This window comes from Bombus vosnesenskii, unplaced genomic scaffold (assembly GCF_011952255.1).
Source record: "Bombus vosnesenskii isolate JDL3184/JDL3185 unplaced genomic scaffold, Bvos_JDL3184-5_v1.1 scf7180000013267, whole genome shotgun sequence".
NCBI lineage: Eukaryota > Metazoa > Arthropoda > Insecta > Hymenoptera > Apidae > Bombus > Bombus vosnesenskii.
The window spans coordinates 4896346-4911787 of NW_022882927.1; the positions used below are offsets into that span (position 1 = coordinate 4896346).

Consider the following 15442-nt stretch of genomic DNA (forward strand, 5'->3'; position numbering starts at 1 on the left):
CTCTGTATGCTTTTGATTTGCTCAACGTATACATGCTCAAAATGAAAAGAATTTAAATACTTCCACAATCTTGCTTTGTACCATCATACTCATCACCAGAATAAATGTGCAGACTCTTTTTCATTTTAGCCTATATTAATTCATTTGACAATGAATATTAGTGGGACAGTTAACGAACACCTGCGCTACTCGTTATTGTTACACATTATCTTTACTAAAAATTCATCGTCAAATCTGTAAATCGCCTCTATTAAGACACAACTATTCCAAAAGCAGCTCTTACTCGTTATGTCAGAATTCTTCTTAAAACATTTAAATTCTCAGTAAGATTATCAATTTGTTTAAGGTACAGTATATTTTTTTAACATATACATGCGTACGATTCATTATTTATCTTATACATATTAAGAGCGGCATTTTTAATACATTTCATGAAATTTTACTTTTACAATTTCTACAATAAAACATTTATATCCCTGATTGATTCACTGCTAAATAATTTCTTCAATAATTAATAACCTCATTTGCTAAAATCTCTTGTTAAAAAACTATTGTATCCAGAAAGCGTCGAACACCGATAAAATAGATCACATGAATTTTCGCAGTAACGAGCTAATTCTTATAAAATTAGTTGCTTCTGTCTAGCTATGTCCTCTTTCTCTCTCTCATCTCTTTTTCTCTTAAAAGTTTGCCACTTTCTGTTTACTTTAAAGATAACATGGATAGACTATAACGCTACAAGAGATAAAATCACTTAGTAGCATTCTTGTAATAATATAATCTCATTTGGACATCAATATTAATTATCAGATCGATCTCCTCGGAGCATTTTTATTATTTAATATATGTATATATTTATATATTATATACTTATGTATGTTAAAACTGGTATATTGGCAACAACTGAATAATTTTGGAATAACTTCCCGTTACAATTCTATATTAAACCTGGCCAACCTAAGTTACTTTTCAATCTACTTTTCAATCATATTAAATAAAATAATATTAAAAAAACCAAAATAATTTTTTGTCAATCTACACCAATAACATATCTATTTTTCTTTGATTATTTAATTTTTACAAATTCATTTCTATATTAAAAATCATGTAAAAATTACTATTAGGTTGATCAAGTTCACTTTATTTCTTTTGTAAAAGTGAATCGAAAAAGTGGAGTGAAAAGTCAAAGAGGACTTCAAAAATGTTTCCAAAATACATGATAAATAACGAATATAAAAAGGGTTGTGCCACAATGAGAACATTTTGTACCTACACGAAAAGAATAAAATTATTTTACGGCAGTCTGGAGAATAGAACAAAGTTTGAGAGAATTCGTAAGTATAAGTATATCTTCCTGCATATACCAGTTGCAACAAAGAATTATCGACATCTTTATTGCTCACGCGAAATCCAATCAACTCAGCCCTTTCTCTCTCTTTCTTTCCCTCTCTTTCGTTCATTGCTTCATTAACACATTAACGTTAGTTTGGTCTACTACTTTGGCCTAACAAAAATGTAAATCATATAGGTACTCTGTGAAATATTAAATGCTCATTTAGCGTAAGTCTTTAGCATGGAAAAAGATATACGGATGAAAAGAGCATTTGGCAGTAAAAGGAAAAACAAAAATTGATTTCTTTGTATACACCTTCCTCGACAATAAACTGAACGTTTCCACTGTGATTTCATAAGTACTGTTCGTGAGTTCATTATAAAAATAATTTCGGGATCGATGAACGTGTTATTAAAGAGTACAAATGCACAGGGTGATTCATAAATTAGCATCTCATGTGACGGGAAATTTGATTAATTTACTAGCTGATAACATCATCCTGTACACGTGTACAAATATAAATCACGAACATATAAAATACACGAGTAAAAAATCGATAGTTTTCCTCCCTGAGCAGGATAGTAATAATACAATGTCTAAAAATCTTGCGAAGAATACGCAAATAGTACGCAATACTGAAATCATATATTCAGAACATTGTTAATGCAAGAGATTCGATTTAAACGTTAAAACAGAAGCCTCATTTTAGTAGAATTCCAGCTTGGGAAGCTTCTTTCTCATTCCGGTCGGATACTACGGACAGATACCAGAAATCCACACGGATCGGCACAGAGATCAAATATCGCGATACTGGTTAGAAGATTGTGACACGGCGATATGTGGCGTTAAGGAAGGATTATACATACATTGCCGCCTAACAACGTATTACGTTCAAGCTTTGTACCTATCAGAAGAACCCATTGTGCAGCACATCATTATAGAAAATGTCAGTCCAAAAAATTCCAGAATGCCTACACCAGAGATCACGCCAATCACTATATCCATCTGGCTGTTCAGTATATCCATTAGCTTGTCTACGCAGCCCTAAAGAGAAAAGAATCGGTCAAAATTGATCGAGGCCACGCTTTCACGACGATTGGCACATTAATGCGCTCAACCAGCCGTGATTCCATCAGTGAATCATAACACTGTTCTATGGTTTTAACAATAGGTATTGGAGGAGACGTTAAATGCTTTGGCAAGTTAATTAGCTTTAAGAAACTCTACAACAGATGAACAATTTATAAAAAGAATGTACATTAACTTGAATGATTCATACTTTTTTTAGCCATTGTTGTGTAATATTCAATACTGTTATACATATATAATATTAAAGAATATTAAATATATATAATATGGTAAAAAGAATTGTTAACAAAGAAAGTAATCTGTTACATGAATATCTTCCCATAAAAAAATCAAAATCGTATTGAATTTTCTAAATGGAAATGAATGACTACTTTGCAAAGGTAGGCCTGATCAATTGTTTATTTCGAACTAAACCCTATTAAACATTAGTTCAACGGGTACATTTGAGGTGGTCAACTAACTAAAACTAATTTCAAGCCGAAATTGCTTCCTTTTAGATGTCATGAAATATTCTTGTGCACTGTAGTGTTTTATCGCTGATGAAGTTACATATTGCTTGATACAATATAGAAGAAGAGATATTACCTCACTGTAAATTGTCGACTTAACTACACCGGCCACTTTAATTTTCCGATCTGTTTTGCATGCACTGCTGCTTCTGTTTTTACAGCAGGATTCGGGTACTTTGTACTCGTTATTCGCGTCCTCAGAAACGGTTAAACTGACAGGATTCGAGGGGTCTTTGGTCGCGTATTTGCTACCTGTCCAATCTGCTGGACCGGTTGCTCCACAACATCCCAATTCTGATTGGAAAGTATCCACAGTATCTGTATGAGCAGAGTCTTCGCCATATTTGTTCTAAAATGAAAAATGAATTAAAATAAATGATGTTTCTATATCTATTTATTTATTATAGTCTACTTGTTGTGTATTTAAATATCATATGTTAATATAGTAAAATAGAATTTACATTTGTGTACTTGCCATATTTGTTCTTAAACGAGGAATGAATTAAAATGAATGATGTATCTACATCTATTTGTCTATTATATATAATCTATTTATAGCTCTGTTATATTGTTAAATAAAATTTGCATTTTGATTTGTCGATATTAGATAATAATAGACTATAGACTAATTCATTAAGTATTATAGAACTTCAATTTTCTTTCATGTTATGTAACACTGTATGAGATATTACATTTCTAACAACAATGTTTAATGAATCCTCCAAACTCTACACATCTTATATAAGAACTCGATAGTTATTATCACTAGATCATAGATATTTATGCATTTATGGAAAATTTTAATTTGTGAAATAGACAAAATGCGTGTAATATGCAAGAATATGCAAACATTAAAAAGAAATTACTCATTATAATATTTTGAGATTATCTTTTAGTTATTCATAAAAATTTGAATTAACATAAATATTTACAGTCTAATTTTAATATCCAAACAAGATTCCTAGTGTCCATAACTAGGACAGTGACTCATAGAGCGTTAACTGAACCCAGTCACGCAGCAAGAAATATTAAAAAGAAACGGGAGGAAGCAATAAGGGATACGTTTGAACGACTAGACGTATCAACAAGTATCTAATTCAGGATGATGAATGGAGTAATTATAGGCGTTTGAGGAGACCATTCAGAGAGACAAATGGACTAATTATAGAAGGTTAACATGGACATAGAGTACGGCGGGTCCAGGTTAATTACAAATTCCCTTTAACGGATAGTGGCACGAGCGTTTAGCTCGCGATAAAGTCGAGTAATTGTCTGATACCTTAACGGTATTTATCACGTTAGACTTGACCAGTTCCTCGAGGCGATTGCTGTTGGCGTGCAACCATGTTCCAGCCGCGATTTGTGCGACGATAAGCACCAACAGACAGCTGAAGAAAGCGACCAGCATGCATTTAGATTCACGGGTGGAACCGCAGCAACCGAGTACAGCGACTATCAGCATCAGGAACCCGGCTGCAAACAGGATGTAAAGGCCGGCGTTGAGATTATGCTGTTCCTCAGCCAGGGACGTCAGGAACGTTTGCTCTGTTAACATCCATAGTGCTATAACAACTGCTCCTAGACCTACACACTGAAAATTAAAGTTTTAGTTAATTTTTATTCATAATGTATATTATTGTATATTGTAATATTGTATACAATTGTATATCATTGTTATTGACCAGTTAACTGCGTTTGAGTTTTGTATACACGTGAATCCAAAACTTTATTTCGATGCGGTTGACGTGTATACTCGTCGTGTGAAATCAAAAATTATCAGTTACTATAAAAACTCAAGATTTTAATAAGAAGTAATATAAATGACATTTCGCGGTAAATTTCCTTTATACTTTTAATAAACTCATTATTTATTTTATAAAAAAAAGTTTGATTATTTTTTTTTTTGTACATCGGTTATTATTCTCAATGCGAAAATTGATTGTAAATTTTAATAAATAAAAAAAAAATATCGGTTATTCTGCCTATAATGTACTGCTTTTTATAAATTTTACATATAAGTTGATTATTTTTCCCAATGCATCCCCATTTGTATACTTTATATAATATAGGCTACACCCTGAATTTTTTTCTTTTTATTATTTATTTATTTACATTTTACAATTTGTCCAGTAGGACATTTGGTAAAATATTATAGCTTAGTGATATAGCAATATAGCATGTGGATGGCTACCCCTAGTGGGATACCATCTTCGAATTTGATTGATTTATTTCTTTAGTGTGGTGAGTGTTTGTATGTTAGGTTACGTCCTTTGTGTTTTTTTTTTTTTTTTTAATTTATTTGTTGAAATTGTGAGATCTGTTGGGCGTTTCCTTCACCCTGAATTGTTTTGTGTACTTTTGGCAATTTTTAAATTTACAGTGACAATTTCTTTTTCGACAATGATTTTTGAAACTAAACAAATTTTTTTTCGAATAAGAATGTAATCCTTCCTTGGTTTGCTTTATTTCTTTCGTAAAATTTATAATAGGAGCATTTGCCCTGTGTTCGACGTGTATATTCGTCATTGTTTGATTATAACTGCGCACCCTATAAGAGATTTTTCAAACTAAACTACGCCGTTAACAGATTAATAGGCTGTGGATGTTTATGCATTTGTGCAAAAATACACAAAAAACACATAATATGCAAAACTGTATGAAATATCCATAAAGTATGCTACTGATTAAAAGTTCAGAAAATAAAACAAGTCTGTTTAGGTTCCATTTCTTTACTTGCGTTCCTAAAAATATGAACATTTATTATTGTTGTTATCTTGTATTTTGAATTAATTAATCCATTTAGGACTTACTAGGTTGCGTAGACGCAAAACATTTCATTTGCAATTATTTTCCAGTCAATTTACGTTATTTAATTCCGTTCTTTGAAATTACAATTGACAAAGGGAATTACATGAATTTATTTAGTATCTTCTTTGATAGTATTTTTTTTCATTCCTATAGTTTATATAGATCCTATAATTTGATGAAGTTCCAAGCAATTGAATTATTTATAATATGTAAATGTTATTTATAATATGAAAATGTTCATTGAAAATTAATTCTAATATTAGTATTTATTCCTTCATCTGAAATGAAGAAGAAACAAATAAAATTATTATTTTAAACAAGATTATGTGTAATAAAAGATCCAAAAGAAGTTGATAATTGTAAGTTAAAAGTAATATAAAAATTCTCAAACAGAAACTAGTAAGTGGGAAGATCTGAATTCTTCTTTTTTTCTTCCTTTTTAAAGGTTGTTGGGGAAGATAGGTAGAAAAATGTTGGTATGCAGAGATGGACCAGTAAGAGGCTTTACAAGCTGTTTTCTAGGAAGCTAACGGAATGCAGCTACAGCACTACAAACAGCGATAACTTTTTTTGAAAGATAGTATTTCAGGGATTAGTGGGACCCTTCTCACGATAAACAGGGTACCGTTGCCTGGCTCCCTAAGAAGGGAACAGAAAGTTACAACATAGCTCATGTTCTGAACGGAATAACATACAGAAATTTTACATGCTTATATTATTCCTTTTCAAACAGTTACTACACTTTCTTAAATTACATTTTTGAGTTACAATTCCTTTTTTGTTTTATACACTTAGAGATAAACGTCTTAAAAAATTTAAAAAATTTTTTAGGATTAAAATATTGCAGAAATCTGGAGAAATTTAAACGGAAAGAAAATTATTTATACAAAAAATAAAATCTTCTTTTAATTTTACTATCCTTAACTTTGAAGTTAAATTTATGAAGTATAATACATAAATATTCACATAAATAAAAACTAGTACTAATTATGAATCTATATCTTTTTGTTCTGAAGGAACAATACTACAAATGCAAATGACGTATTGTATAGGCGAAACGTTTTCCTACTCTGCCTGTAAAAATATGACCTGACCTTCTTGGTCCTATTGAGACAGGAAGAACAGGGAACGAGTATTCGGGTTTACGGCTTAAGCGTCGTTCACAATGCTCTATATGGATAAATAATGAAGTATTCTTGTGAAATGCTTTTCAACGGCCTGTCCACCAGATGTGTGCGCTACCATGTGAAAACGTTTGGCCTTTCTCATTCTCCCCTTTTTGTAACAGCAACCCTGTAGCGTTTTCGGGTTTGCTTTACTTCAAGATTTCCAAGTAAAAATCCGTGTCTTAGTATTTTTGTCATGATAAATTCTCTTCCTTGTTTATTCATATCTAATTATTATGTAAACGCCATAATAAAGTAAAAAATTTATTTAATCCATCAAATAGTGAAACTTATCCTTCTTCTACTTTTTGACAAATGTATAATCTACAAAAAATAAAATACTTAGAAATAATTGTGTGAATATCCTGATATATATAGTAAAGAGCACATAAACAAAGAAATTCAGCTGTTATGAGATACTGTATTTCTATTTTTCTTCTACAATATACCTATAAGATTTTCTATACTATTCTCTTAATACATTCATGTTTTCTATAATTTCTATATTTATTGTGTACTCATTTTGAAGAATATATATATAAAGAGTGTAAAAGAGATGTTATATGTCATGTGCCCACTCAACGGCCAAGTACAGACTTATTTCCTGCGCGTATAATAACACACTACGTTTATCAGTACAACGAAACTAGGCTACACTCAATCTGGCTATATACAGAGTTTTCTTATAAACATTTCAACAGTCTGTAAGTAGTGTTGCTCTCGAACACGATGTTTACAGGGGTTGGAATAGGCTTCAAGATTGAAGATTCAGTGGGTTAACCTAACAGAACACGTTCGAGATATCCACTCAACATATAATTCTGGCAGAGGCGTGTCGTTTAAACAGAGGACTTCCTGTATTCCCGACTCGTTTCGTGCTCGTTCGAGCTGCGAATGCTGATGTAAGAAACAGATGTAAGATCTCTGGTGGATCGGTTGAGTCAAGCGGATTCTTTGCCGATACAATCAGAGATCAGACATATAGCGTAATAAATCAAGTCGCAGGCGGCTCGAATTTAATCCTCAACCAGTATCATCGGGCTATTGAAGACTATGACAATCTAGCTTTAGATTTAATTTTGGGAGTTTCGATTAGATTTAATTTTAGTACTAGTTTACAGATTTTTATGGAAATTCATATTTTTTTTTTTAGGAATATAATAAAAAGGTAGAAGCTGGATAGAAAAAATTATTTTATCTATCAAGTATTATACAACGCACTGTACTTTGAATATTTTATATCTTCTCCTATATATTCTTCTTAATATAGTCTCATGTTATTTACATTCCGTGCAAGTTTCCGCTTCCAAATTTTTTATAAACGCATAAAAATCCGCAGTCTATTTATTACTGTCCTTCATCGCAGAGAATGTCCCCTAGTATAGTCTTCGAAATACAAAAAGGAGGACGTACAAGTGTTTAAGTTACGTTTATTTGTAATACTAGTTTCACGAATAAAATACATCGACTAACGTTGTTGAACTTGACATAGTTGGCGCGAAATTGAGGAGCCAAATGCTTTCGACGAAAAGCTATGATACGTGTCACTACGCTACATATTTTCATACATTATTTTCTACCGTGCGTTCGGATATTATGAATTTTTAGAGAACTCGGTCTAAGACTTACGTTTGAAAAGTATAATTTAATCGATAGTTTATCGCTACGTTTAATAGTCTTTGGATTATTTGCGAAAATAGAATCGATAGACTTTCCGTTTAAAAAAATCGGTGATGAACTTTAGAATGTTTATTTTTATCCTTTAGAAATGAAATCATAGCGCCGAAAGGGAACCTGACATCAATTGAACGCCTCTGTGTATTTAGATTGTGTATATTACCCGTGACAGTAAACTGTCTACATAGGAGAACGAGGAATATTTATACAGGTGTTAACAAGCAGCTAGTTTCCCTTCTATAGACTGGCACAACCCTAGTCATTTAAGTCATTAATCTTTAATGAGCGTGGGTATTACTCACATACGTAAATGTCACTGAGTTTGAAAATTGGTAAATTCAGCGTTCCATCGATGTCTAATTTTAGAATGCCATCATAGCGAACGCTTTTTTTACGCAAAATACATAAAAAGTAAGCAGAAAGAACGAAAAATATCGCAAATCAGCTACATTGAGAAAATTAAGGTTAGATATTTTAGTCCACCAGAACAAGAACAGCATTGGATGAATTTAACTATATTGTTCATAAAATGAAGTATAAATACTTTACTTTGACTGATGATTAATAAAATATTAATTATTCTTATCTGTGTTTGTGCAACAGTAAAGAATGGTTATTCTCTTTTTTAACTAGTATACCAAATCTTTAAGGTTACCTCATGAAAACATTTTAAACATTGTAACAAAAACAATTCCGATTGAATAATTTTTACAAACAATTACAAGATGAAAAATCACAAAAAGCGAACATTCCTTGCTTTCCTTCTTTTCCTTTGTATGTAATTCTAGCGATTCACGAAAGTATCTGAACATTCCTAGAAACTTGTTATTTAAATATATAGTACAAAACATTTTGAAATCTCATTAATACTAACTAAATGGGGCTATTATGGTTATATCGCTAAAATTTGAGATGGGTTTGAAAATGTATATAGAAGTTACCGAGATATTTATTGGATAGCATAGCACTTCGCAAAGGTCGCTAAAGTGTTTGAACAGTCAATTGTGAACTAGTTGTGTTTGCATTAATAAGCCACGATATTTAATGAGACCACTTGTAGCGTTGATTGTACGTTTAAGACTGTTGTTCATGCTGCATACTAATTGTCCACTAAGTGTATGTTTGCAATAAACGTTTTGTAACTTTTACATACATTTTCGGATTGCTTTCAATTCTTACTGTTATAATCACGATGGTAGTATCTCGTTACAATGCTAAAGCAATCTCACGAAGTTTCGTATAATGCACATGATATATTCATAAAAAAATTACGCGGTAAATGTTCCAATACCTTTGCGAGCCTCTATGCATGTTGTCTGGGTAACTCATCCGCCATGTTTGATTTTGGATCGATCATTCTTTTGAAGTTCGACTAATCGGCGATGAAAACGAGTAGTACACGCATTGATATGGTGAATAGACGGGTTAAATGGGAATAAACTGGGCCATAGTGTAGGATGCAAACTCGTAGGAAGAACATATTCGTTCTGTGACTGGAAATCTATATTTAAACGCACTTATTCCTCGTTGAACATTTTCAAACTAGACGCGATGCTTGTCTCGGTGCTGACATAAGCACTATTGTTAATTCCTCAGTAAAATATTGATGTGCAATAACTCAGCTAGTGTTCGATCGATGTTCGCGGTTGCAGTTTAATAACCAACGAATCTGAGTCATTCCTACTGATTCTTAGTTTTTAACAACACATCGTTAAAAATGACATACATGATTCATTTTTAAACATGATTCATAAATATTAAGATGTACCTTGCCAGTTAAAAAACAAAAATTGAAAAAAAAATTTTTTTCGTGCTTCCTTTTTAGTTTCGTACGTATAGAATATCGTAGCAAGGGGATTTTTTGACATTTTTGTAACTAGGGAAGTGACTAAAAATGGCCGCCCGTTATAATCGTAATAAAAAGGTATTATTTCTTGGTGTGTCGTGAAAAAAGGATATACAGCAAAAAATACCTCTTTTGATATTTGTCAGATGGTAATTTATCATCGAAAAAAGGCTAAATCGGATGTATATGCATCGAGTGGAATTAGTTGAACCGATTACGTGAATCAGTGAAATATAGGGCATACAGCGATAAATGCGAGAAACACGCATCACCCAGATGCAATCGATTCAGCTGCCCCCTTGAATTATCTCACCTTACACGAAAAAAACTGAGGTATAAATAACACGAGTTTTGACTATTTAGAGAACTTTCGCGTTAATTACAAGAAAGTTCTTTAGATCCCTAGACGAATATTATTCAGGTGATACTAAATGAACGAAGAAAAATTCGTTTAAAGCGACCCACTGATAATCGTGCGAATGCTACAGTTTATCAACGTTAAAATTTTCATGACATACTACTTAAATTTCTCACGAATATGCCGTATTTACAATATCAGATTAAGAGGTTAGAGGAAAAGAAAGAAGAAATGATGAAAAAACAAATTTTTGATGAAAGATCTAGCACAAAAGGATGAATTTTTTTTTAGAGGAAACTGGATTCGAAGAAGATCCTTACGTACCTAGATGTAATCGATTCAGCTTCGCAAGAGTTACGTTTAGTTATGTTCAAATTAGACACCAAAACAGGAAAGTAATAAACTAGAAATCCCTAGACTTTACATTTGTTCCTATATCCACGTCACACTTTTACTTTTTGCTATTCATATCTTACATGCATTCAATTGCATTCAATTATTTCGAAGAATCCAATATCTTTAATATGTAATATTTTGGTATTCAAGTTATGAATGTATAGATAAAATATTGTTATAGAAAGTTAAAAATCATTTTATGATTAGATTGCAATTTCGTATAAATTATAAAACGGAAAAAATGGTTAGTAATTTCTTCAAAGGGCCTTAAAGTCACTAAAAAGGAAATTGCGTGGTATGGTTTATTTTATTCGAACTAACGGGCCAATTTCTTAATGCTACTTTAGCTTATCCGATTATGTTACGAATTCAGACGCCTCTTACTTTTATTATCTTTGAAATAAGTTCGCGTTTGGAGATAAATTGGAGGTCACCGGGTTAACTGACTGTAAAGAGTGAATTAAGCAGAGTTGTTGGCACAGAAATTATTTTGCTCTTTTTGTCCTTTATCTCTTTATCTTTATTCTTGCATATATAATATCTTTATTCAATAGCAGATATTGTCAAATTTTTATTTCGTATGTTATTACCAACATATTTGTTTAAATTAAAAAAATAACCATCATAAAAAATTCTATATATGTAGTAATATGTAAATCAGAAGTGACAAGTTACTAAAATTACATATAATTCTTAGGCGATATTTATTTCTTAAATTTCATACAATTTTTCTATTAAAATTATTAACTTTTATAAAAACGTTTGCATGAAAACTCTTGAAGTTTATTGAACCAAGTCACATTATCACACGAGCCGTGCGCGTACTTAACGGTCATAACGCTCGGTAAATTATATCCCCTTGTAAATAAAGTTACCCTTCATTATTAAATGGAATGCAATAATTTTATTGATTAATCCAAATCGCTTTAAATATAACACCATTGAATATTTTATTGTTTCCTTATTGATCTTATCTTCCTTTTTCACCAAATTTTGACTCAGTATGCCCGAAATTTTTTTTAGTATATTTTTCAAAATGATATCAAAATGGTGGAATTTAAAAAGAGATATGGCTATCCATTCCAAACAATATTGGAGAAATTGTAAATTAAATTAATTGTCGTAAAAATCGCAAAATATATCCATGTTTTTGCAAAAATTACAGGCATATCTAAGTTAATGGTCAAATTAAGTATGAAAATCTATCAAAATGGTATTGAGAGAAAAAGTGTAGTAACAGACCATAAAACAATTGTTCAGTTAACTACAGCTATTAGCACATTCACAACCAGTAATTTTGCGGAAGTCTTAAAGTAGAAAATCGCAAGTTTCTGCAATTAAGGCGATGACAAGAATTTGAGGAGTTACAAATATAGTCCGTATCACTTACTATTATTAATTCAAATAAGTACAAAAGATTCTCCTTTCCTTATTCACTGATAGTTAAAAACTTGAAATGGTCAATGATGTGATTTAAGTGAAGAATAAGAGAAATGAGGAAAATTAATCTTGTCATTTAAATTGTTTATCGTTTGAATATTATATATTTTCAACATTTAACAAATTAATATATCTGGAGAAAAATACAAATAATAAAAAATAGATTAGATTAATTACATTACAGATTGTTACTTTCTGCGTTTCAACCAGTAGTTAAAATAAATTATTCTAGCACGTATAGTGTTTACCACCATATTTAGTATGCAACTTCATTCATTTTCATTAAAATTATTATTATTAAAGTTATTTATTTAACACTTACATCATTTACCATTTCAAATGTTTAATTGGTCTATTTGATTAAGTATAATTTACTCACTGAAAAATGTAATATTACGACAGCAATAGAGTTAACGTGTTAAAATATTTTCAAAAAATGGATTGTTTGAACTTACCGAAAATACAATATTCACGCAGAATAACGCATACTTGACGAATCCGTAACATTCCGAAAGCACCATCTTCTTCCGAATTATAATATAACACACTTTAGTTAGGTTACTTTGGTAGGTTTATGGAAACTACGAAATTTCTTGGCCCGATGAGGAATCGTTTACATTCGATTTGGACGCTAATACACGAATGAGGGAGGGTTTCTTATTTTCTTTTTATTTATCTATGTAATAATAATATATTACGAATTATTTAATATTGTGCTTGCGTATTATTGACAGGAAAACACCGGCCCATTCTATGCAACGATTTATAAGCAACTGTCATGGGGCACGACGAACGTACGAACTATTGGCGTTAGTTTTTATCGAGAGTGCAAGGTATGAAGAACAGACTGGTACTCTCGTACTCTCGTTTAAACCTCCTTGAAGCTGTAGCTTATGACGTCATTCAAATATTCTGTCTTCGTCGTTCATAATTCATATCAATCTCTTTCTCTCTTACTCACAAACTAACCTCACTTTTTATCTCTTTTTATCTTACGGCATTTTGCTTAGTGTTATCTTACTCATGCACTACTCCCACTCTTCTCTTCCTGTCACACCACATGCGCGAGCGCGCGGAACACAAAGTTCTATTAGATTTTTCCTGATACACTTTTTTTGGATTTTATTTTTTCTTATTTCTGAGGTTTGATATTTTAACTTCAAGATACTAGACCCCCGCGCGAATTTTGTACGTTTTATATGCTTACAACGCTGTAATATTATTTCTTATTTTAGCATGATATATTGTTATTTCCTTATATATATATATTTTTTATTAAAAAAATTAAATTATTAATAATTAACACAATTGCAGTAATATTAAAAACATTAGAAATATTAGTAATTTTATTTATTGTATTTTATAACAATTTAAATACATTTGAATTAACATTAATAGTAGATTTATTTCAGAGGATTAAAATTAAAATATGTTGTTGAGTGGTATGATACTGTACATTATGCTATTTATTATTTAATATATTCTATCTAAGCCTTCAACTTCTTTCTTTTTGTTGACATCTCCATTTATAATTATAGAGTTTATTCTTAACATTGTTCTGGGTATTCTGATAACTGTGAAATAAATAGATGTGTTAAATGGAATAGTTATACAATGTGTTGATTATAGCGTTAATTACGATACTGTTCTTACAATTTATTCTCCTAAACTGTTTTCTTGGTTTCATTCTGAAATGAGTTATAGTGTGAGACAAGGTCTTTTGGATTACAGTCGCATTAACTGACACCAATTCCTTATTCAGTATGGGTCTTCCAATGAGTGTGAAATCTTTACCACCAACCAATAACACTTTTTCCAATTTTAATTCATCTCCTGGTTGAGGTGGCCAATGACCCTGAATGGCTATAACATCACTTTCCGTGACTTTAAATTGCGCTCCACATAAGTGTATGACCGCAAATAAGCGGCCAACCGAATTAGTAGCTATTTGTCTGTTAATTTCATTGATCACATCTAAAAAGAAGAAGGAAGCTATAAAATTATCTAAATAATATAATTAAGAAATTAATTTGAAAGTACATTTCATTAATATTTCTATATTTATTATATATAATTACCAGCAGCTGCCTTTTCCTTTTCTTTATCATAATTTTCAGGTATTTCTTCTTGATAGCTTGGTTGTGGTTTAAACCAAGGTAACCTATATTTGATTGTTTGCCTGCGATGAGCATAACCAGCTACTTCTATCTCCCACAATTTTAATCCTGTAATAAATAATGCATTGTTTTGTATTTTACACAAACTTGTTATTTACTTATCCTTAATCGTTAATTTTTATGTTTTGCTAGTATACAAATCTATATATAGTATAATATACAAACATATAATATTGATAATGGTAATAATAATAAATAATCTAATAGGAAAATGTAGTAATACAGTATTTATATTTTATAATAAACAATCACAGAATGTATAGTTAAAAGAACAACAATTATAAACCATTCAGTATGATGTGGTTTATTAAAAAATTACTACTAACATAACGCTTTATGAATTACATCAAACAAATTTCAGGTTATATAACCTAAAGTTTCATACAAATAAAGAAGCGAATCTTGTATTACTTTTACGGAAAAAATATTGACAAACCCGGATAATATTGTTTGTTTATTGAAGCAGGAAGAATCCTTCTAATACAGGTATTTGTGGCGAAATTAAATAGCCTGCTGAAATTACTGAGTGCCGCCATGATTTTGACTACTTGCTTTAAATTCGATAACTTAAAAGTTTAAGAATTTGAAAGAACAATATCTAACATTGTAGACACATTTTATGAAATAAGAAAATAAATATAAT

The 15442-nt window shown here is 30.9% G+C and overlaps 2 protein-coding genes across 2 annotated transcripts; both read right to left on the reverse strand.

The window, feature by feature from the left end:
- Positions 1-1161: 1161 nt before the first annotated feature.
- LOC117230810 (CD82 antigen-like) lies at positions 1162-13526 on the reverse strand. The gene is made up of 4 exons (XM_033488638.1): positions 13078-13526; positions 4211-4522; positions 3008-3280; positions 1162-2377 (listed from the first exon to the last, which is right to left on the reverse strand). Exons 1-4 carry the CDS (start codon positions 13141-13143, stop codon positions 2225-2227), a joined length of 804 nt encoding a protein of 267 aa, XP_033344529.1. The 5' UTR covers positions 13144-13526; the 3' UTR covers positions 1162-2224.
- Positions 13527-14001: 475 nt separating this feature from the next.
- On the reverse strand, positions 14002-15427 carry LOC117230469 (39S ribosomal protein L21, mitochondrial). The gene is made up of 4 exons (XM_033487968.1): positions 15236-15427; positions 14701-14847; positions 14276-14596; positions 14002-14196 (listed from the first exon to the last, which is right to left on the reverse strand). The coding sequence occupies exons 1-4, from the start codon at positions 15333-15335 to the stop codon at positions 14096-14098; spliced, it is 669 nt and encodes a 222-aa protein (XP_033343859.1). The 5' UTR covers positions 15336-15427; the 3' UTR covers positions 14002-14095.
- Positions 15428-15442: the final 15 nt, after the last annotated feature.

Excerpts from the sequence above, each read along its gene's own strand:
- LOC117230810 (XM_033488638.1), bottom strand. The coding sequence starts at position 13,143 with ATGGTGCTTTCGGAATGTTACGGATTCGTCAAGTATGCGTTATTCTGC. Across the intron at positions 4,523-13,077 it reads GCGTGAATATTGTATTTTCG|TGTGTAGGTCTAGGAGCAGT; the intron begins GTAAGTTCAAAC and ends TTTAATTTTCAG. Across the intron at positions 2,378-3,007 it reads AGTCGACAATTTACAGTGAG|GGCTGCGTAGACAAGCTAAT; the intron begins GTAATATCTCTT and ends TTTTCTCTTTAG.
- LOC117230469 (XM_033487968.1), bottom strand. The coding sequence starts at position 15,335 with ATGGCGGCACTCAGTAATTTCAGCAGGCTATTTAATTTCGCCACAAAT. Across the intron at positions 14,597-14,700 it reads AAAGGAAAAGGCAGCTGCTG|ATGTGATCAATGAAATTAAC; the intron begins GTAATTATATAT and ends TCTTCTTTTTAG. Across the intron at positions 14,197-14,275 it reads ACAGTTTAGGAGAATAAATT|TTATCAGAATACCCAGAACA; the intron begins GTAAGAACAGTA and ends TTTATTTCACAG.